General features: G+C 31.9%; 1 protein-coding gene across 1 annotated transcript; it reads left to right on the top strand.

The window, feature by feature from the left end:
* Nucleotides 1–856: 856 nt before the first annotated feature.
* LOC106475327 lies at nt 857–18206 on the top strand (the record flags this gene model as incomplete). The annotated part of the gene is made up of 7 exons (XM_013936016.2): nt 857–977; nt 2523–2642; nt 3470–3616; nt 5560–5658; nt 10742–10862; nt 12675–12799; nt 15145–18206. Coding segments are annotated over 7 exons (3508 nt in total), but the record flags the coding sequence as incomplete, so codon positions are not given.
* Between the last annotated feature and the right edge of the window lie 26 nt (nt 18207–18232).

Raw genomic sequence — 18232 nt, 5'->3', positions numbered from 1 at the left:
TTTTTCACTTAGTTTCTAACAATTTCCGTAATAGAAGTTTATTTATCTGTAAAAAATATCTATGTAAGGTTGCTCATAAAGTTATTCTCAGCTTAACCTCTGTCAATGAGAAGGTTGGGCTTACATTATAAGAAGGCCTCTCACTATCTTTTGCTTCTTAGTAACACTTACTTCGTTTTCATTCCAGCAATACAGATATGAGAAAATGTATAGGCCAATAACCTAGCTGCTTTCTAATCCTCATTATCAACCACTTTTAAGCAATACTTTGCACATCTAAGGGGAAGGGGGCACACTTTACAGGTGGGGAACCACTGGAATGATTGTAAGGAAATATGTTATATATGGGCATGTTTTTAGTTATGCCCATGTACTTCTCATGAGTGTGATGAAACGTTTATTAACTGTAGTTAATACCATGTCAAGCTATGTAAGATTAGTATTATAATATAACAAACTTCAAAAATTAGAAGAAAATGTATGATATTTCAAATATCGAAACAAATTACCACAAGCATGCTACAATCAAGTCAATATAAAACAATAGTTGATAATGTAAAATAGTAACTTTCAACATAGGTAAAATTAAACTCAAATTAAAGTTAGATGAAACAGAAGAATATTAAATTGGGCATGAATTACCATCAATACAGTTTAAAACTCATTTCATGTTCTCTTTAACAGTTGTTGGCAGTATTTAGTTATGCGTTATTTATTTTAACAATGGCAGATGACTACCATAAGATAATGTGTACAAAGAAAATTATCATTAAGTAAATTGAACCGTGTTACTATTGACATAAAATTGTTAATCATTGAAACTTCAGAATGTATGTTTTTTAATTTATTTATTTAGGTCAGAAGTCCCTCATCACATAATTGGAATAGTGGCTATTGTCCACTTCTTTTTTGCAGTTTTGATCCAGGGACGTCAAGTAGAATGGACGGCAAGGCTTGATTTCCTTTGGAATTCTCAGGTAAAAACAAATGCACTGATTAAAGCTGAAATGAAAAAATATGACCAACAGATACTCTAAAATCAAAATAATCTGCAAGTATGAAACAAAATTCATAATGTTTAATACTGGAAGAATGAAAATGTTTAACTTTAATCATGTACTGTCAATTGATAAACTTCTACAAATATTTGCAAATAAATTTCATAAGCCCAGCCATAAATACTTCAACAAATACATATGTGTGTATATATATACTGTGACAGTTTTGTTTCCAGTCTCCATCTAATACTCTTCAAACATAATTAAACACAAATAATAAGCGAAGAAATTTAAGTGCCAATAAAGATAAGTATGATATCATTCACATGGTAGCATTAACTTTTGTAATAATAGTGTCACCTACTACATCATATGTTTTTTTTTTTGTAAATGAAAAGTCACTGATCATTAGAAACAGATTATGATTTTATAAAGGATAATATCTCTCAAAAAGCTTTCAGTTCTAATAGTCTCATTTTTTACTGTTAGCAGTCTCTGCTATGCTTAAACTCTGAAAGAATAATTGTTTTTTCTAATTTTCATAATATTCAAATTTTATAACAGTAAGTTTTCTTCATTTTGTAGGTAACAAAGTTTTAAGTATCTATAGTTGCAATTATTGTAGTCCCCTTGAAGACCTTCTCTTTAAACTCAAATCCTGTCTTCTTCTGTAAGAGCCCCCCAGTGACACAGCAGTATGTCTGCAGACATATGTTAGAAACCGGGTTTCGATACCTGTGGTGGGCAGAGCACAGATAGCCCATTGAGCAGCTTTGTGCTTAACTACAAACAAACAAACTTCTGTAAGGTGTTTGTAAATATTAAGTATAAATGAGTCTCTGGTTCTTTTGCTTCTGTTACTGATATTTATTATTATTTGAATTGGAAAATCTTGACACTTGAATTTCACCAGTCCCCATTCTTTTCTTGACATAGTATATAACAATAATATAATGTGAAAATCTGTTTTTGGATATTATTTTTAAGACAAAATGTAGGAAATTTACTGTGACATTTTTCATATAGTTTAGATAGATTTTCCACCTACTTAATATTAAGTGAAGATGCCTTGATAAAATACTAATGCATCAGATTCATTGGCACAGAAGTAACCAATACTGTGTTACTGCAAGTATGTGTGTGTGTGTGTGACAAATTTGCTGTCTTAAATAATATGTTTAATTGTTTAGTTAAGGATATAAATGATAATACCTTTTATGTTTTATTGCCTGTTTTATTATGTATATGTCTATGTATGTGACTTAAATTTATTTTAGACATATTTTAATACAATTTGAAATTATGATGTATTAACTTAACTACGGATGAGTTTACTGACATACAAGATACTACAAGAGTTCAACAATTTTGTTCTTGGTACTTGGATAATTATCATGACCAAATATCAGCAGTTTTTAAAAACCCTTTCAGATATTATATATATACATTCTTCATGTTCTATTAAAATGTGGTATTGGTTTATACTTTAGTGCTTCATTGTTTTTCTGTTGTGGTTTTCTTCAGGCAAATGAAGAAAAGTATGAAATGCATGAACTACAGAGCAGCAACAGTCACATTTTATTCAACTTGCTTCCAACTCATGTTGCTACTCATTTCTTGGACAATCAGTTTAGAAACAACATGGTGAGTAATTTTTTATTAAAATATCTTAAGGATTAAAAATGTAATATCTCTTTACTAAATTGCTATTAACAATGAAGTCTACTTGAAAATTTTATCTATGAGTTAGGACATATGTTTTTAATAAATGATAAGTGTATTGTTACTTCTCTCATGATAAAGCTAATTAATTATCTTTTGTACTTGTAGTTTGAAGCATTATGTTTCATAGTAGTTTAGAATAATTATGTTCCTTGCATATGTGATGACTTGTAATAAATTAGCTACAATATGGTAATTTCTAAATTTTAACATTCAAACTTTTGTTTAGTTAAATAGGTTATCTATAAATTGTAATACACTAACTAAATATTAGCTGAGGGCTTATGATATTAAAAAAAATCTGTTTTTTTATACCATGGTGGGCACAGTTAGCCTGTTGTGTAGCTTTGTGCTTAACAACAAACAAACAAATACCAAAATAATGAAACATAAGGTAGTGTACCACAATGTAAAGGTAATACCAAAGAAATTTTTGTACTTAACAGAAAGAATGAATATAAAAACACAAGAATAGTTGTCTCTTACTGACTTCTAATTTAAAAGTTCTGCTATTTATCAGATTGATTTTACTTATAATTAAAAACCCTCAAGCTCATTTAATAAAAAGGTTTTATGGATGTAATCCTTTCATTTTTATGATGAAATGGAAACAAACTCCAGAAATTTGTGAGAAACTATGGTTTTTTCTCTCACTTATTGATTATACTAGTGAGGGCATTAATAGAAGTATATAACTCACATTATAAACTCTAATCAGACATTTTTTTACTGGTTTCAAATACCTTTAGGACTTGTATCATCAATCATACAGCAAGGTAGGAGTAATGTTTGCAACCATTCCAAATTTTCATGAATTCTATACAGACATTAAAACTGATAGTCAGGTGGTAGAATGCTTACGACTCCTGAATGAAATAATTGTGGACTTTGATGAGGTAGGTAGAAGAAACATTTAAATAATTTTTGTGGATGATCTTTATTGTTCTGAAAGATTAAATGATTGCCTACTTTTAAAATGAGAGGACATGCTTTTTATAACTCATTATTTGCTTTTGAAGACTTACATTATCACTAATTGAATGCATGATATATCTAGTTTTCTTTTAATGTAGTAGTAATAAATGAAGAATTTTTCAGTAAATTAGTCACCTATCAAAATTGAAGATAACAGAAACAGATTTTATGCTTTCCTGCCAAGGGGAAGAGTGAGTAAGACCCACCAAAAGCTAGCTTGAATAGTCATTTTTTATATGTTTTCACTTTACATTACTTATTATTTATTCTTTTAATCTTAAATTTTCGTATTTTAAATGTTAAAAATGTTCATTCTTAACCTCCTTTTTACTACCTTATTATTATGATTTTTTTTGTATTTATTTGTGCAAATTATTACTCAGGGTTTATACAGAGGATAAGTATGTTATATTAAAACTATTTTAGAGTCATACCAAATCATTACAGTCTGTGTTGCCATATCCTGTTATGCTCTGTCTCACAACTGTGCATTTTGAAAATTCCTTTGTAGTATGAAGCTTTGACATAAGTCTGTAATTTTCAAAGCACGCTGCTCCTCCCTACATGATCCATATAGTGTGCTGTTATATATATATATGTGGAAGTGTTAAATTTAGTGAGTTTTAAAAAAGGTGATAGTTTTTGCCAGTTTGTTTATATAACCGTGTATGAATCATCAAATCATATGTTGTGTAGTTCAACTGTTGTGAATTGGTGCTTGGTGTATTAGTGCACCATGTTACTAGAACCTTATAAGTTTTTCTTGTTGTTTTGATTGAGTATTATTGCATCATAATATCTTGTAGTGTATAGAACATTATAAGCCTCAGTCAGGCTATAAATATGCATACAAGACATAGTTAGTTAGATAGAAAGATAGATCTAGACTTTGTGGTTGTAAGTTTAGCCATAAAGAGCATATAGTGGCAATTTCTAGAAATTATCACAGATTGTATTGTAATAACAGAGAAGAGAAGAAATAAGTTGTCTCATCAATTGTGTTCTAAAGTGACAGATCCAGCTTGTGTGGATGTTGATGAAAAAGAAACAATTATTTAAAGCTCTGGATACAAATGTGATAACCAACAGTGTAACAAACATTTGTATATACATTTGACTTGTTTTAATATATTATTTTGAAACAAGTGGATTGTGTGTTGTATTTTTATTGTTGAAATTTATCACCAACAAGTCATAGGCACCTACTGTAAAGGATCTGGCCCATACATATAAAAACCTGACATGTACGATCTGAGTTTTTTGAATATTTGGCATCAGATAGGACTTTTACATTCTCTTTCTAAGAGTGATCAGTTTTAGGTGGCATCAATCTACCAACAAAATTTTAAACAATGTCAAAAGGAAGTTTTTGTGATGTGTACGATTTTTGAAAAGGACTGTTAATGCATGACTTAAATTTAATAATTATTTCATATAATGATTTAAAGAATAGGTTTAGATGCAAGTAAAAATATTATGCAAACAAAATTAAGCCTATTAAAAGTCAAATACTTTTATAAATATGCTTTGACTTTTATACTACATGAACATGCAATTATACTGTAGGCACTATAAGATGGAATACATATAATGTTGGAAGGAGGCTTAACAACTACATAAAGTTGTATATGTTATATTAAAACAATTTTAAGTATGCAAACCATCAAGTTATGTGACAACCACAGCAATTATAAAATCATTGTGAAACAATTTTTATTTAAAATTAAAAAACAGATTTCATTTTCATAATTGTTACAAATTAAAGTAGCATGTAAGTTAAATATTTTTATTGTAAACCATCTGCAAAAAAGGTGTGTATAATGCAATTTTATTTTAAGAGATTGAACACATTCATGTTTTTTAGCTTTTAGATGAAGACAGGTTTTATATGATTGACAAAATTAAAACAGTGGGCAGTACATACATGGCAGCCGTTGGACTTATACCCGAGTATCGTATCTCAGTAAGTAGTTCCTGGATCATTGTTTTTAAGCTATATCTTTTTACCAAAATTATTTTGCTCAATAATTACTAATTGTCTGCTTATTAAACAACTGAATATGTCATGAACCCTTTCATTAAACTTGCACCAACCTTAGTACTCGGAAACATTAGGAGTAAGAATCATAACATTGTTAAGACTTAAAAAGCTTTTCAACTGCTTTTTGTATTATGTAAAATTTTTACTAATTATTCTAAGAGAGACAATCAAAAAACATTTGAGCTGAGTTTGCAGCTTTATATTTAATTTAATGGCAACAGTTGGCACCGATTCAACTTGTTATTTTCTGTGTGGTTAAGTCTATACAATGAACCCTCATTAGTCCGGACATAGAAAATCTGAATTATTCACAATCCAGGTGATTTTTCACCTCAAAACATTTTCACAACAGGAAATTTAATCAGTAATTCATATATTTGGGTTTGAAATTCAAACAGTTGTTTCTTATAACAAGCATACATTTCCTATGAATACATCATTCAGTAATCTGAACATGACTACACAAGACAAGTAGGTGTCAATAAGAAAAGGAAATGAGGTAATAATTACTGACCTCAATTACTTGTTTATGACAATATTTCTGTGGATGACCCTCACTTGCAGTTGGTACTGTTTTATGACAATTTTTCTGAGAACAAACTTCTCAGAAGTAATATAAACCTATACTATAACAGATATTGAGAGGTCATCAAAGTTATTTATGCTACAGTTATCTGAAGTCACAGCACTCCAAAACAAAGAAGCATAGAAATATCAGCATCATTAACGCATGTTGTTTGTTCATACAATAATTTTATACTCTATAAGTAAGTTATTGGTTGGAATTGAATGATGATTTATATCGCTTTGGTTATGTAATATGGGTCATTACTGATGACATATAAAATAATAAACTGATAAGTCTATTGTAGACACAATTACTTTTTGTTTACCAGTTTCCTGCTCACCCTTACTAGTTTATACCTTTACATTTATTGATCAATAATGCATGCTATTAATAATGTTTATTGCATTCAAAGTGGCTGATTCGACTATGCAAATGTCTCAAGAACCTGAAAGAACTGCTTCATTACAAATGTATTCAAATTAATGAGGTTTCAGTTTATTATATTTACCTTTCATTGGCTTACATGATAATAATTAAAAAAATGTAGAAAAACTAGGAAGGTCCAAGTTTCCTTTCAGTATATTTCAATCAACACATCTAGCCACTAAGTGCTAACATTTTCTTTTTTGCCTCCTCTAGCTAGTTGGAATTAGTTCCTATGGATCAGTGCATAAGTTCAGTTATATTTCAATTAGCAATAGCAAGTTTGTACCAGCTTCATTTTTATTTTGACTTTACTCCACCTTCCTATTTAATCTTTCAGATACACTGACAGTTCTTACAGTTTCTGTTCAACTTCTTTTTTTCTTTCATTATACAACACTCATGCAGTTTTTTCCCTCATCATTTTGTGTATCAAGTTCACAGGCAGATCATGCAATCTCCATGCAACTTCTCCTTCCTCTTTTGCATATCTGGTATAGTGTCAGTGTATTTCCATTATCCACCAGGAAGGCTATGGTATTTCCAGAAACCATCATATCAAAAATTCTATTCAATCCTAATGCCTATTTCTTTACAGGTTGGTGAATAATTCTAAACTTAGCGACTTTGTGGCTCACTGCTGTATTTGCTGCTGTTTGTTGGCCTATTATAAATTGGCTATAAATGAGAATTTCTCTTTTTGTTTCTAACTGCCATATGAACAACTCTTTACTCAGTCTGGGCTGCCATACTTTTAGCATCTTTAGATAAGCTCCTCTGATCTTGGATGTTGCTATGACAACTGCAACTTCTGATGGGGGCCACTCACTAGCCAGCTTATCCAAGCAGAGTTTTTTATGCAGTCTGTAAGTCTTTAGTCCATCCTTCACTCCATATTTGATGGAGACTATGGTGCAATTAATCCCAAAGCACTGGGTACACTGAGCCCTCCTGTTACTACACCATGGGCGCTGCAGCTAGTTCTTACTTTGTGTATGCTACTTCACAACATTCAAACCAAGTAGCTTGAGACACATTTTAGGTTAGAGATATGATATCTTTGGTATTCAGTTGATATTTTAAGGTTTCACAGAGTAGATTCCTTGAAACTTTTTTTATTATTAAAGTGATCATTTAATTCTCAAGAAGTATTCCTAGGTATGCCTTCAAATAAAATTTCCAAAGGTTATTTTTTTAGATAGCCATGTTCTCACTGATTCATCACTTTCGTGCCTTGCTTTCAACACTTCACATAGTGTGTTTCTCGACTGGACCAAACTGCTGTTATAACTCAGCAAACTGTGTTTCATTCTACTCTAATTTTCATGCATAGGATTTTCAGTCACATCAAATGCCAAGTATACAAACTCAGGCAATGCCTTTAGGTGACCTTTTACATCAATGAGGTTAAAATTATGGGATGTTTTAATTTATAGCATATAGATTGGGAAATGTTAGTGAGGTCATGAGGGAGACATGTTTTTAGAAACTGTTCAGAATGGCTTCCTTCAACAATTAATTAGGAAACCTACCAGGAGCAATGCTACTTTAGATTTATTGTTAACTTCTAATAAAGAAATGGTTGATAGGGTAGAGATTGGGGAACATCTTGATGCAAGTGATCATTGCTAAATTAGATTTAATGTTTCCTGCATATGAAGACAAGACAAGAATTATGTGCTGTGAATTGGGCAACTGAATTAGTTGGAGATATTGGTCAGATGTTGACAAAAATTTTAAATAAACTTTTAAATATTCAAAATAGGCATGTACCTTATAGACACAAAAAAAGGGTGACTGCAAATAAAATGCCAGGTTGGTTCACAAAGGGTGTAAAGGATCAAATGAAAAAAAAGCATTATAAACATAAGTATAAATTCACTGCAATAATGAGAGATTTGGAGGACTACAGAAGATCAAGAGAGTTAGTCAAATTGGAAACTAGGAAATCAAACACTATATGAGAAAAGATTGGCTGAAAATGTAAAAATAAATAGTGAGGATTTCTTCAAATACATTAAGGGTAAGCAAATTATTAGGATAGAAGTACAGCCTTTGAAGGATTACACCAAAAAAAGCTAATATCTGATGATTATGGGATGGCTGGGTTATTAAATTCTACTTTTTGTTCAGTTTTTACAAATTAGGATTTTAAGCAATATTCCTCAACCTGAATATTTGCAAGATGGAAAGTTGAACAGGACGATCACATTAATCTTGAGCTTGTTAAGAAAAAAATTGGAAAGTTTAAACAATGATAAAGCACTCGAGTAAGATAATATTTTCCCTGAGGATTTGAAAGAGGTTAAGAATTGGATATGTGAGCTACTTGCCATTATTTTTTTGACTAATAGGCAGGTGCCAGAATATTGGAAGTTGGCTAATGTTACTTCTCTTTTTCTCAGTAATTATAGGCCTATTTGTCTTAAATCAGTGATGGGAAAGGTTTTTGAAAGTCTGATAAAAAAAAAAAAAAGATGCTTTGCAAAGTCATTTAACAAAGTTTGAAATTTTGTTGGCTGTTCAACATGGTTTCACTAGGAGAAAAACTTGCTTTTCTAATCTTTTGACATTATGTGAAGAAGGTACAGGTGTTGATATGATGTATCTGGATTTTCTAAAAGGTGTCACATGAAAGACTTGTTAAAAAAATTATTCCTGTAGGAGTAGGTGACAAGTTGGTTCAATGGATGGAAAACTGGCCAGAAAGCTTTGATAAATATTTGAATGGTAAAGGCTGGTTTACATTTTTCTTTAAAGGGTTTAGTTTAATTTAGTGGATAGGATAGCCTAGATGAACCAAAAGGTTATTTATTGTCCATTAATGTTATGTTACATTATGTACTGATAATTAATATTCATTGCTGAGAGGAACACTGTAAAGGATGTCACATACTCACACACTTCGGTACATTGCCATCTTATAAGACTCACACACAGAGACTGAAAGCCCATCAATTTCTTGTCCTTGCACTTGGAATAAATGCTATAGCTTTTCTAATATGGCTGCTGCAGCATGCACCAGCAGGACTTATAACCTATGCTTCCTCTGACACAGATACAAGAACATATTTCTTGAAAAGCCTTCTAGAAAAAATAGTAAATAGCAAGTAAGTACACCATTCAAATAACTTGCATGAATAAATGGTAAAAACAAGATAAGTCTTTAGGTTGCAACAGTTGAATGTCAATACTCCTTTATGTTTCACAATTCAACTTTGAATTTTTATACATTTTCAATAAAACTTTGGAACACTTCTAGAACAAATTTATAGGATACTGCTAACCACAACTGATATTTAATGAAGTACCAGGGTTCAGAAGTTCTGTCATTTTCCTCTATGTGCAAGCTAAAGAAACCAAGACATACAATGCCAACAGTTTCTCATGTAAATAACAAAGCAAAATCACTAGTGTGCATTTCAGAAATACAGAACATCATTATTCATTGAAGAGGATAATAACTCATCTGTATACCTTTGAGTGATACAATGGTAAAGATAAGAACCTATCTGCATATTCTTGGGTGATAGACTGACTGACGTGTACAATGGTAAAATGTAAATTAAATCAAGAACTTTTAAATCATATAACAAAAGAAACTTGCACTTTAACCACATAATTTCTAAACTGCTTAACTTAAAATCAACAACATGAAAACCAGTTAAAATTAGAAGTATCTTGTAATTAATATGAAAATCTCTTTGTTAATTTACAGCCAACTAGAAGGGAAACAGAAAGGTGTATTAGGTTTTGGAAAGAGTAGAATTTACAATTTGCAGTTATACATAACTATCAGAATATCAGGGAAGAATGTGTGTGTGTGTGTGTATATATCATGAGCTTCACTATCTCATTTTTATTTAGTTTTAACTAATTTTTGTAGAAAAATATCACACTGTTTATTGAGTGATTAACAGAAAAAATTGTGTGCAAGCCTTTTTAATAAATCGGAGAAAAAAAAAGATTAGTACTACTCTGCAGTATAGTGTTTGCTTATTGCTTTCCTTCCAGGAAGACAACCAAGTCATGGCAGGTCAATGCTTATCTACTTTAGTGGACTTGGTTTTTGCTATGAAAGAAAGACTGGCTACTATCAATCAGAATTCCTATAATAATTTCATGCTACGTGTAGGTAAGTACTTGTTTCGCTGACATGTGGTTTGAGGTTTAATGATATTCAATTTATTTTTTAGACACAACATATTACTTATCTCTGAATAACACATTCATATTTGCACTAGTCTTCATTTAAGAAAATTAAGTTATGAAAAGCTTCCACTCTTTAACTCGCTTAACCAGGTGTTGCTAAGTCTTCTCATATGCTTTATCTTAATTGGTTAAAGCCATAATTTACTTCTTACATCAGTGACATAGAATACATTTTCTATTGCACATATTATATCATACTATCCTTACTTAATGAGCTATGTTAGTTTCTCTCTGTCTTAATCCATCTTCAGATTTTAAGAAAGAACTTATAAGGTAGTGCAAGGTTCTATTGAGAAGGATTGTAGTAGTGTCACTTTTGTTTTTCATTAGCTTATTTTTTGTTGTACAGAAAATTATACTTCTGGTTTGTTATTGATGATTTTCATATCAGACATTATTTATCTTTTCCCAAAAGCTTCAAATCTGTTCCTTGGTCATAATTTTATCTTTCTTTGGCAAAATTTATAGAATGCTTTTTTGAACAGAGGAATATTTGCATGTATTTATCAAAGAAATACATCTGTTAGCTGTAGAGTAGTTTAATTCTTAGTTTGGTGATGGCCTCAAGGTTAAACCTACTCAACAGTCTACATGATCTAAAAAAAATAGAAGTTTGAGGACCTAGTATATGGAAGGACAAATGCAATGATTTGTCAACAGAATATGAAAAATAAAGAGATTTAGGGTTGAATTTTGGATTGAAAATAAAGTATTAGATTTTGTATTCTCATTTATCTTATTCTCTATTACGAGGAGTAACCCACCTTGATAATATGCCAACCTCCAATTTATTTTTACCGTTAATAAAGCAAGCAAAGTGTATTTGTGTTAAGGAGATAAACTTTCATAACTGAATTAAAGTGTATAAAGTGTACATTATCAGTAGCATGGATGATACTGGAAAGACAAAGACAAGACTTCACCATTAAGTCTAAACTTTCAGACTCAAATATTCACTCATAAAAGATAGAAAAGAATCTGTTTGAAAATGCCAAACTGATTCATAAAGCACATACTCTCTGTAAATGTCCAGTTAGAAAAGAGTATGCACAAGAATATGAAAAAACTCTGCTCCATGTAATGGTTGCAAAGTATTCCACTGTCTTCAAGGTAAAGTAAAATATGATGCACCTATCCCATGAAACAGTTTCTTGACTGGACAGTCTAAAGGAAGAACACCTCAAACTTAATTTAGCACAAAGAAAATACTTAAAACAAAATCCATAATATATTTCAGAAAATATACTTACTAGTATCAGGAAAAAAAAAAGAGTATTATCATTATTTTTAAGTTTTTCAGAAAATAGTAGATTTTTTTTCTGATGTAAAATTGAAGACTAAAAGTACTTTTACTTGATCAAGCATATATTTGATATAAAAATACAGTGAATCCTGTTTAAAAGTATAAAGATAATTAATATATCTTATCATAAAGAGAAAGTAATACGTTTTAGAATATCTATTGGTAAGTTTTATTTTCATCTCATGTTTTACTAATAATTTTTATATTTATTCAAAACATATCATTAGGAGTAACAGACATTTTGAAACATAACCTATTTGAGGAAAGAAATATTAGAGAACATAGGAATGTTTAGAAAGCTAGCTCTCTTTTTTTTTGTTGATGTTGTTGATTTATTATTGGAAATTCATGAAATTATTTATATTAAAAGATAAAGCAGTATTCAACAACTATATTGAAAGTGTTTAATATTTTATTATTATAATTCCAAAGGTATAAATGTTGGACCAGTTGTTGCTGGGGTGATTGGTGCTAGAAAGCCACAGTATGATATCTGGGGTATCACTGTGAATGTAGCAAGTTGTATGGACAGCACAGGACTTCCAAATCACACACAGGTGGGCACTTGTTACTATAAAAAATCACATTGTAATGATTATATTTCAGGAGACTGTCATGTAAAAGTAATTTTATATTATAATAACCTGGATGTGATCAGTTTTGATTTTATGTAAACAAGTACAAAGTTGAGAAAACATAAATGCTTTCATTTGTGGCATGATGGGGGGTATTTTTTAATTATGATTTCCTTTCTGGGGTCACTGATTATCTCAGTAGAAATTTTACATATAAGTGAAGCAAAAATTTGTTTTTTTAAGTTGGGTCTGCATTCTTCTGTTTAACTTTCTCTTCCTTATCATTTTCTGATGCTTGTCAACATGCTTCTTTTAGACAAAAAGTACAAAAGCAGAGTTGCAACTGTTGGTAGAAGTGTGTGGATGTATATAAATGTTTTTCAGTGTGTGTCTAATGTTCATAAGATTCAATTTTTCTATGTAAATATTTCTCCAGTATGTGTGTGTGTGTGTGTGTGGTTTTATAGCAAAGCCACATCGGGCTTTCTGATGTGCCCACCAAGAGAAATCAACCTCGTGATTTTAGTGTTATAAATCCATAGTCTTATCACTTTCCCACTGGGGGGGCTCTCTAATATGTGACTGATGTTTGTTAATATTTTTCCAATGTGTAACTAAGATTCAGAAGATTCAAATAAACATTTTGTGTACGTGTGTGTTTCTCCAATGTATCTGATGTTTGTAAATTTTAAATAAAAAATAATTTGATATTGTTTCTAAACATAAAACATATCTAAACTACAATTTACTATTTGCCACAAGTGCTATTCTACTGCTATGGTTGTTATAGGTTAAGATGATTTTAAAGGGTTTTTATTTCACAATGTTAGTTAATAATTTAGTTAACTGTGAAATTTAGAATTCCTTTCAGCTTGTTTATGACACTAGAGGTTCTCTTACCTCTGACCTAAAGTTAGCTAAATTATTCACTAACATTGTGAAATAAAAACCCTTTCAAATCATCTTAACCTATAACAACCATAGCAGTAGGCTGATCTCTGTTGTCTATGGACTATTTCTTTATTACAATCTTGCCTTCTGCCTGTTGTTTTGTAGTTCTACATTGCATTCTTTGACAGTCTTAGATTAGTTGTGTACTATTTAGGTGATCCCAAGGTAAGGTGATTTCCCAACTTCTGTGTAGCGTGACCAGTGTAAAACCTGTAGATTTATTAACCAAAGTTTTAATACCAAAATAAAAGTCAGGTAAATGAATATTCCAATTTTTGTGATTTTTGTGAAACATGTGCAGATAACATTCCCAATGTTCCTTTTACTCTTTCTGTCATGTTTGACTGAGGATGGTAAGGCACAATATATACATGATTAGTTCCTATTCATTAGACATTTCTACCATACAATAAGAGATATATTGTGATCCATTGTTTTGGGAATATCATATATATAAAAGTACTCATTAACTAGCTTCTTCGCAACAGTTTTGATATTAGTCTGTTTTAATGGGTACAGTTCAACGCACTTACTAAGATAGTCTGTCACAACCAATAAATTACCATTTCCAACCATAGATTTTGGATAAGGTACCATTATATTAACATCTACAATCTCACAAGGTTCAGTTGCTTTAGTACTCTTCGTTAAACTTGCAAGTATTTTTTTGGTCAAACTTTATTATCTGGTACATATGACATGATAGAACATAATTTTTAATGTCATTCTATGCCAAGACCCTCATTTTATCTGTTCTATCTGTTGTTTTCCTTATTCCTAAATAACAAGCAGTTCAACTAATACAGGAAGACTTTGTGTTTTAGGAATAACAGGTCTAACTTCACCATTACTTGCAACTCCACCTGTATAATGCCACATATCATTACTTAAAACAGTTTTGTGATTTGCCAATTATTTCTGCAGCTAGTATAGGATCAGTAAGTAAATCTTTCAAGTAAGTGTATGTATGTTTGTAGTCATCACCTCTTGACTGTTCTGTAGCTAATTGTTGCCTGTGTTTTTAATGTTAGTATTAGCTAAAAGCTTAGGGAATAACTTACCAAAGCCCAAGTCATGAGTTTTTGTGTCAGACAGACCAACAGGATGTTGTGATACAAAATCAAGTTACTGGTGATCATGTCTTTTCCTCTGAACAGTATATATGCAGAGAGTTTAGTAAATATCGATGTTATTAAAATTAATAGTACCGAAATGATTGTGAAGTATTGGTGTGTGTGAGCTATGTTAAAAGTTAAGTTAAATGCTAAATTTCAAAATATAACATTTATATTGGGTAGATGTGAAAATATTCTTATTACAATGTACATAGTAGTTTACTAAGCTTTTGTTCTGAACTATCAGTTTTATTATTTTAGGTCACAGAAGAAGTTTTTCAACATTTGAAGGACTTCCCTTACGTCTTTCAGTGTCGAGGACAGGTAAATATAAAAGGAAAGGGAGAAATGACTACTTACTTCCTGGTGGACAGGAAGTCACGAGAGGATGTTATTTCCCACCAAGAATCTCAAGATGTCAATGAGTTTTCCATAACTGGTTCAGGTAATGGTATTCCTGGAGGAGTTCCTACTCCTCTCAGTATGGTTGCTCAGAGTCTTCGTCAAGCTGCAGAAAGAGCTGGTTCTAGGCCCAATAGTGCCTCAAACACACCACAAACAAGAAAATTACAAGGGTTTCAGCAAATCATGCCTCAGGATTTGAAGATATCTTGCAGTCCAAGAATACCTGGTTTGATACTTCCCCATGATAATCAGTTATTGAAAAAACCTGCAGAATTGAACTCACGTGAATCCACACCACCCTATCCTCAACCAAAACCAATAATTGGCAATACACCACCAAAATCTTACTCACACTCCCGACCTCGGCCACCACGATCTGAGTCTCGTGACACCACTCCAAGTTCCCAAAAGCAAGCATCATTAAGAAGGGGTGATCCATGGGATAGCCTCAGACAACTAGGAAACAGTGTACCTCCTCCACCATGTGATACACCAAATACAACAAGCTGCAGAAGTGGAACACCTACAAAAAGTTATGCTAGTTCAAGACCATCAAAATCTTCTATCTCTCCTCAGGAAACACTAGTATTTCCTCCTCCACCTCCATTTTCTCAAAAAGATGATGATTTGATAAAGGAAGAAGCTGTTCCATCATTTAATGCCAAATCTTCAAATCTAAATAGATTAAAACACAGTTCAGATAGTCTTCTTGGACAAGACCAATCATCTGTCCAACCTTCATCAGCAGAAACATCCTCACTGAACCACTCTTCATCAACATCATGTGATAGTTTTACCCGAGCTGGCTTCACACCAATAGGGATAGAGACATCTCCAGCTTTATGGAATTCTGCTTCTTCCAACATGTTATGGGTGTACCCTCTTAAAGATTCCAGTATTAAAAATTATCCCTGTCAATCAACAGAAATTCCCAGACCTAACATTCTCTCTTCAAGAGAAAGTATTCTTTCAAGGGAAGAAAAAGGTCTCCCTGTAGTTGGACAATCACCATCCCATCAATCTTCCATGAAAGAACTAACAAGTGTTGAAAGGAGTGATAAACTTGTGTATGATGAAAGTAACCGAAGGTCTATCATACCAAAGCTCGAACATCATTCTGATGAACTATCACAAAGAGTGCCAAATGTAGGTAATTATTTTGCCAAAATTCCAGGGGCAAAACATGATGAAGCCCTCCTAAAAAGTTATCCACCTAAAGGTCATAATGCATCTCTCTCACAGATTCTAGCCCCTGAAAGGGCTGTGTCTAGTGCTAACATTGGACCAGCTGATCTCCCCCAGAAACAGAGTCTTACAAAGGAAATTTCTAGAAACACACAAAGTGGAAATGAATCTAAAATAGCAGCTTTATTTAAGTCATCTCCATCAAAACAAGACTCTGTAGCCACACAAACTGATTTACCTAAAAAGCATTCAGGACTGAAATCACCTCAGAAAATATGCTCTAGGGCTTTTAAACAAGAAACAGACTCTAAGTGTGAAGAAAGAAAACCATTGAACCAACAAGTTCAAGCAAAAAACAGAGATGATTCAAAGTTCCAAAACTCAGCTGCTATGAGTAAATGGAATACACCAAACTTAGTTGGCATATCTCTTCAGGAACTCCAGAATGTAAATGAGGTTCTTGCAGAGTTTGGTGAAGCAAGCCTTCCTCGTGGAAAAAGAAGTGTAACAACAGGAGAACAACTTTTAAAAGATAAACTTAATAATAATTCTATAGTCACAAAAAGGAAAGATGACAAGCAAACAAGTAAGCAACAAAATACTAACATTTCCTTGCATGAGACAAACAACCTTATTGGTCTTTGTTATAATCCTGTTGACAAAAAGGAGACATTAAGTACACCACCATTACCTAAAGATATCTGTTTGAAAAAATCCAACTCTCAACAAGATCAAGGACGGAAGATTAAAAAAACTCCACAAGGAGTCACATTTTCAGCGTCAGACTGTGAAGAAGAGAAACCCACTCACCACTCTATCCAACAGGATGAGCTCAGTGAACCTGAATATGTAAATATTGACACTACTGCTTTAAGTAAGGTGGGTGACAAATCCGAGCGACCAAAACCACAAAGAGAGCAAGATAAGCAAAACATGGCATCAGATGAATCTGAAAGTGATTATTCTGATGACAGTGATAAGGAAGATGATTATGATGAAGACCACTTAGCTGAAATCCCTCTCATAGATGAACAGGGGTATTGTACAGATGATCCAGCTCTAGAAAACCTCTCTCTTATGAATGAACAAGGTCTTACTGATGCAGAAGGTGCTCTAAGTGACTTAAATTCAATTTTCAATGATCCTGGACATGATGGGGACATGGATGACACTAGTGTATCTTCACGAGCAAGTAGTCGTATGTTTGATAGTGATCAGTTATTGAGTATTGACTCTTTGAACATCATGTATGACTCAGAATACGATAACTATCGTCCAGGCATTACCAGTGATGATGATATTTTCCATGCTGACCCAGTTAGTGATGCTGACCCAGATTATTGTGACGATGTAAGTGTTGAAAATATTCGTTCCCTGACCAGTAGCATAACAAGAAACTTTGGACAGCCACCTGTCAGTGAGAATGAAGGTAGTGAAGCAGACTAGCAAGCTTGATTCATCTGAAAACTATTATATTATTAAGATCATCCACAGTTGAGTTAAGCTTTATTGAAAAAGAAAAATTTGCATCTCCAGTTTTTTTTTCTTACACATTCAAAATGAGTAACTAAATATACTGTGAAAATTTCATATATAACTAACATTATGTGTTAGTAATTTGTCCCAACAATTCCTCACATGCACCAGATGATCCTTTCATGTATTAAGTGTACTCTGGAAACTGTAGATATATATATATATATATAAATAATAATAAACTTTCTCAATATGTAGCACAAAGCTGCTACTAGTTAGTGTA

The sequence above is a fragment of the Limulus polyphemus genome, unplaced genomic scaffold (assembly GCF_000517525.1).
Source record: "Limulus polyphemus unplaced genomic scaffold, Limulus_polyphemus-2.1.2 Scaffold8406, whole genome shotgun sequence".
Classification (NCBI taxonomy): Eukaryota; Metazoa; Arthropoda; class Merostomata; order Xiphosura; family Limulidae; genus Limulus; species Limulus polyphemus.
The sequence above is the reverse complement of the archived record's forward strand: the minus strand, read 5'-3'. Positions and strand labels throughout refer to the sequence as shown.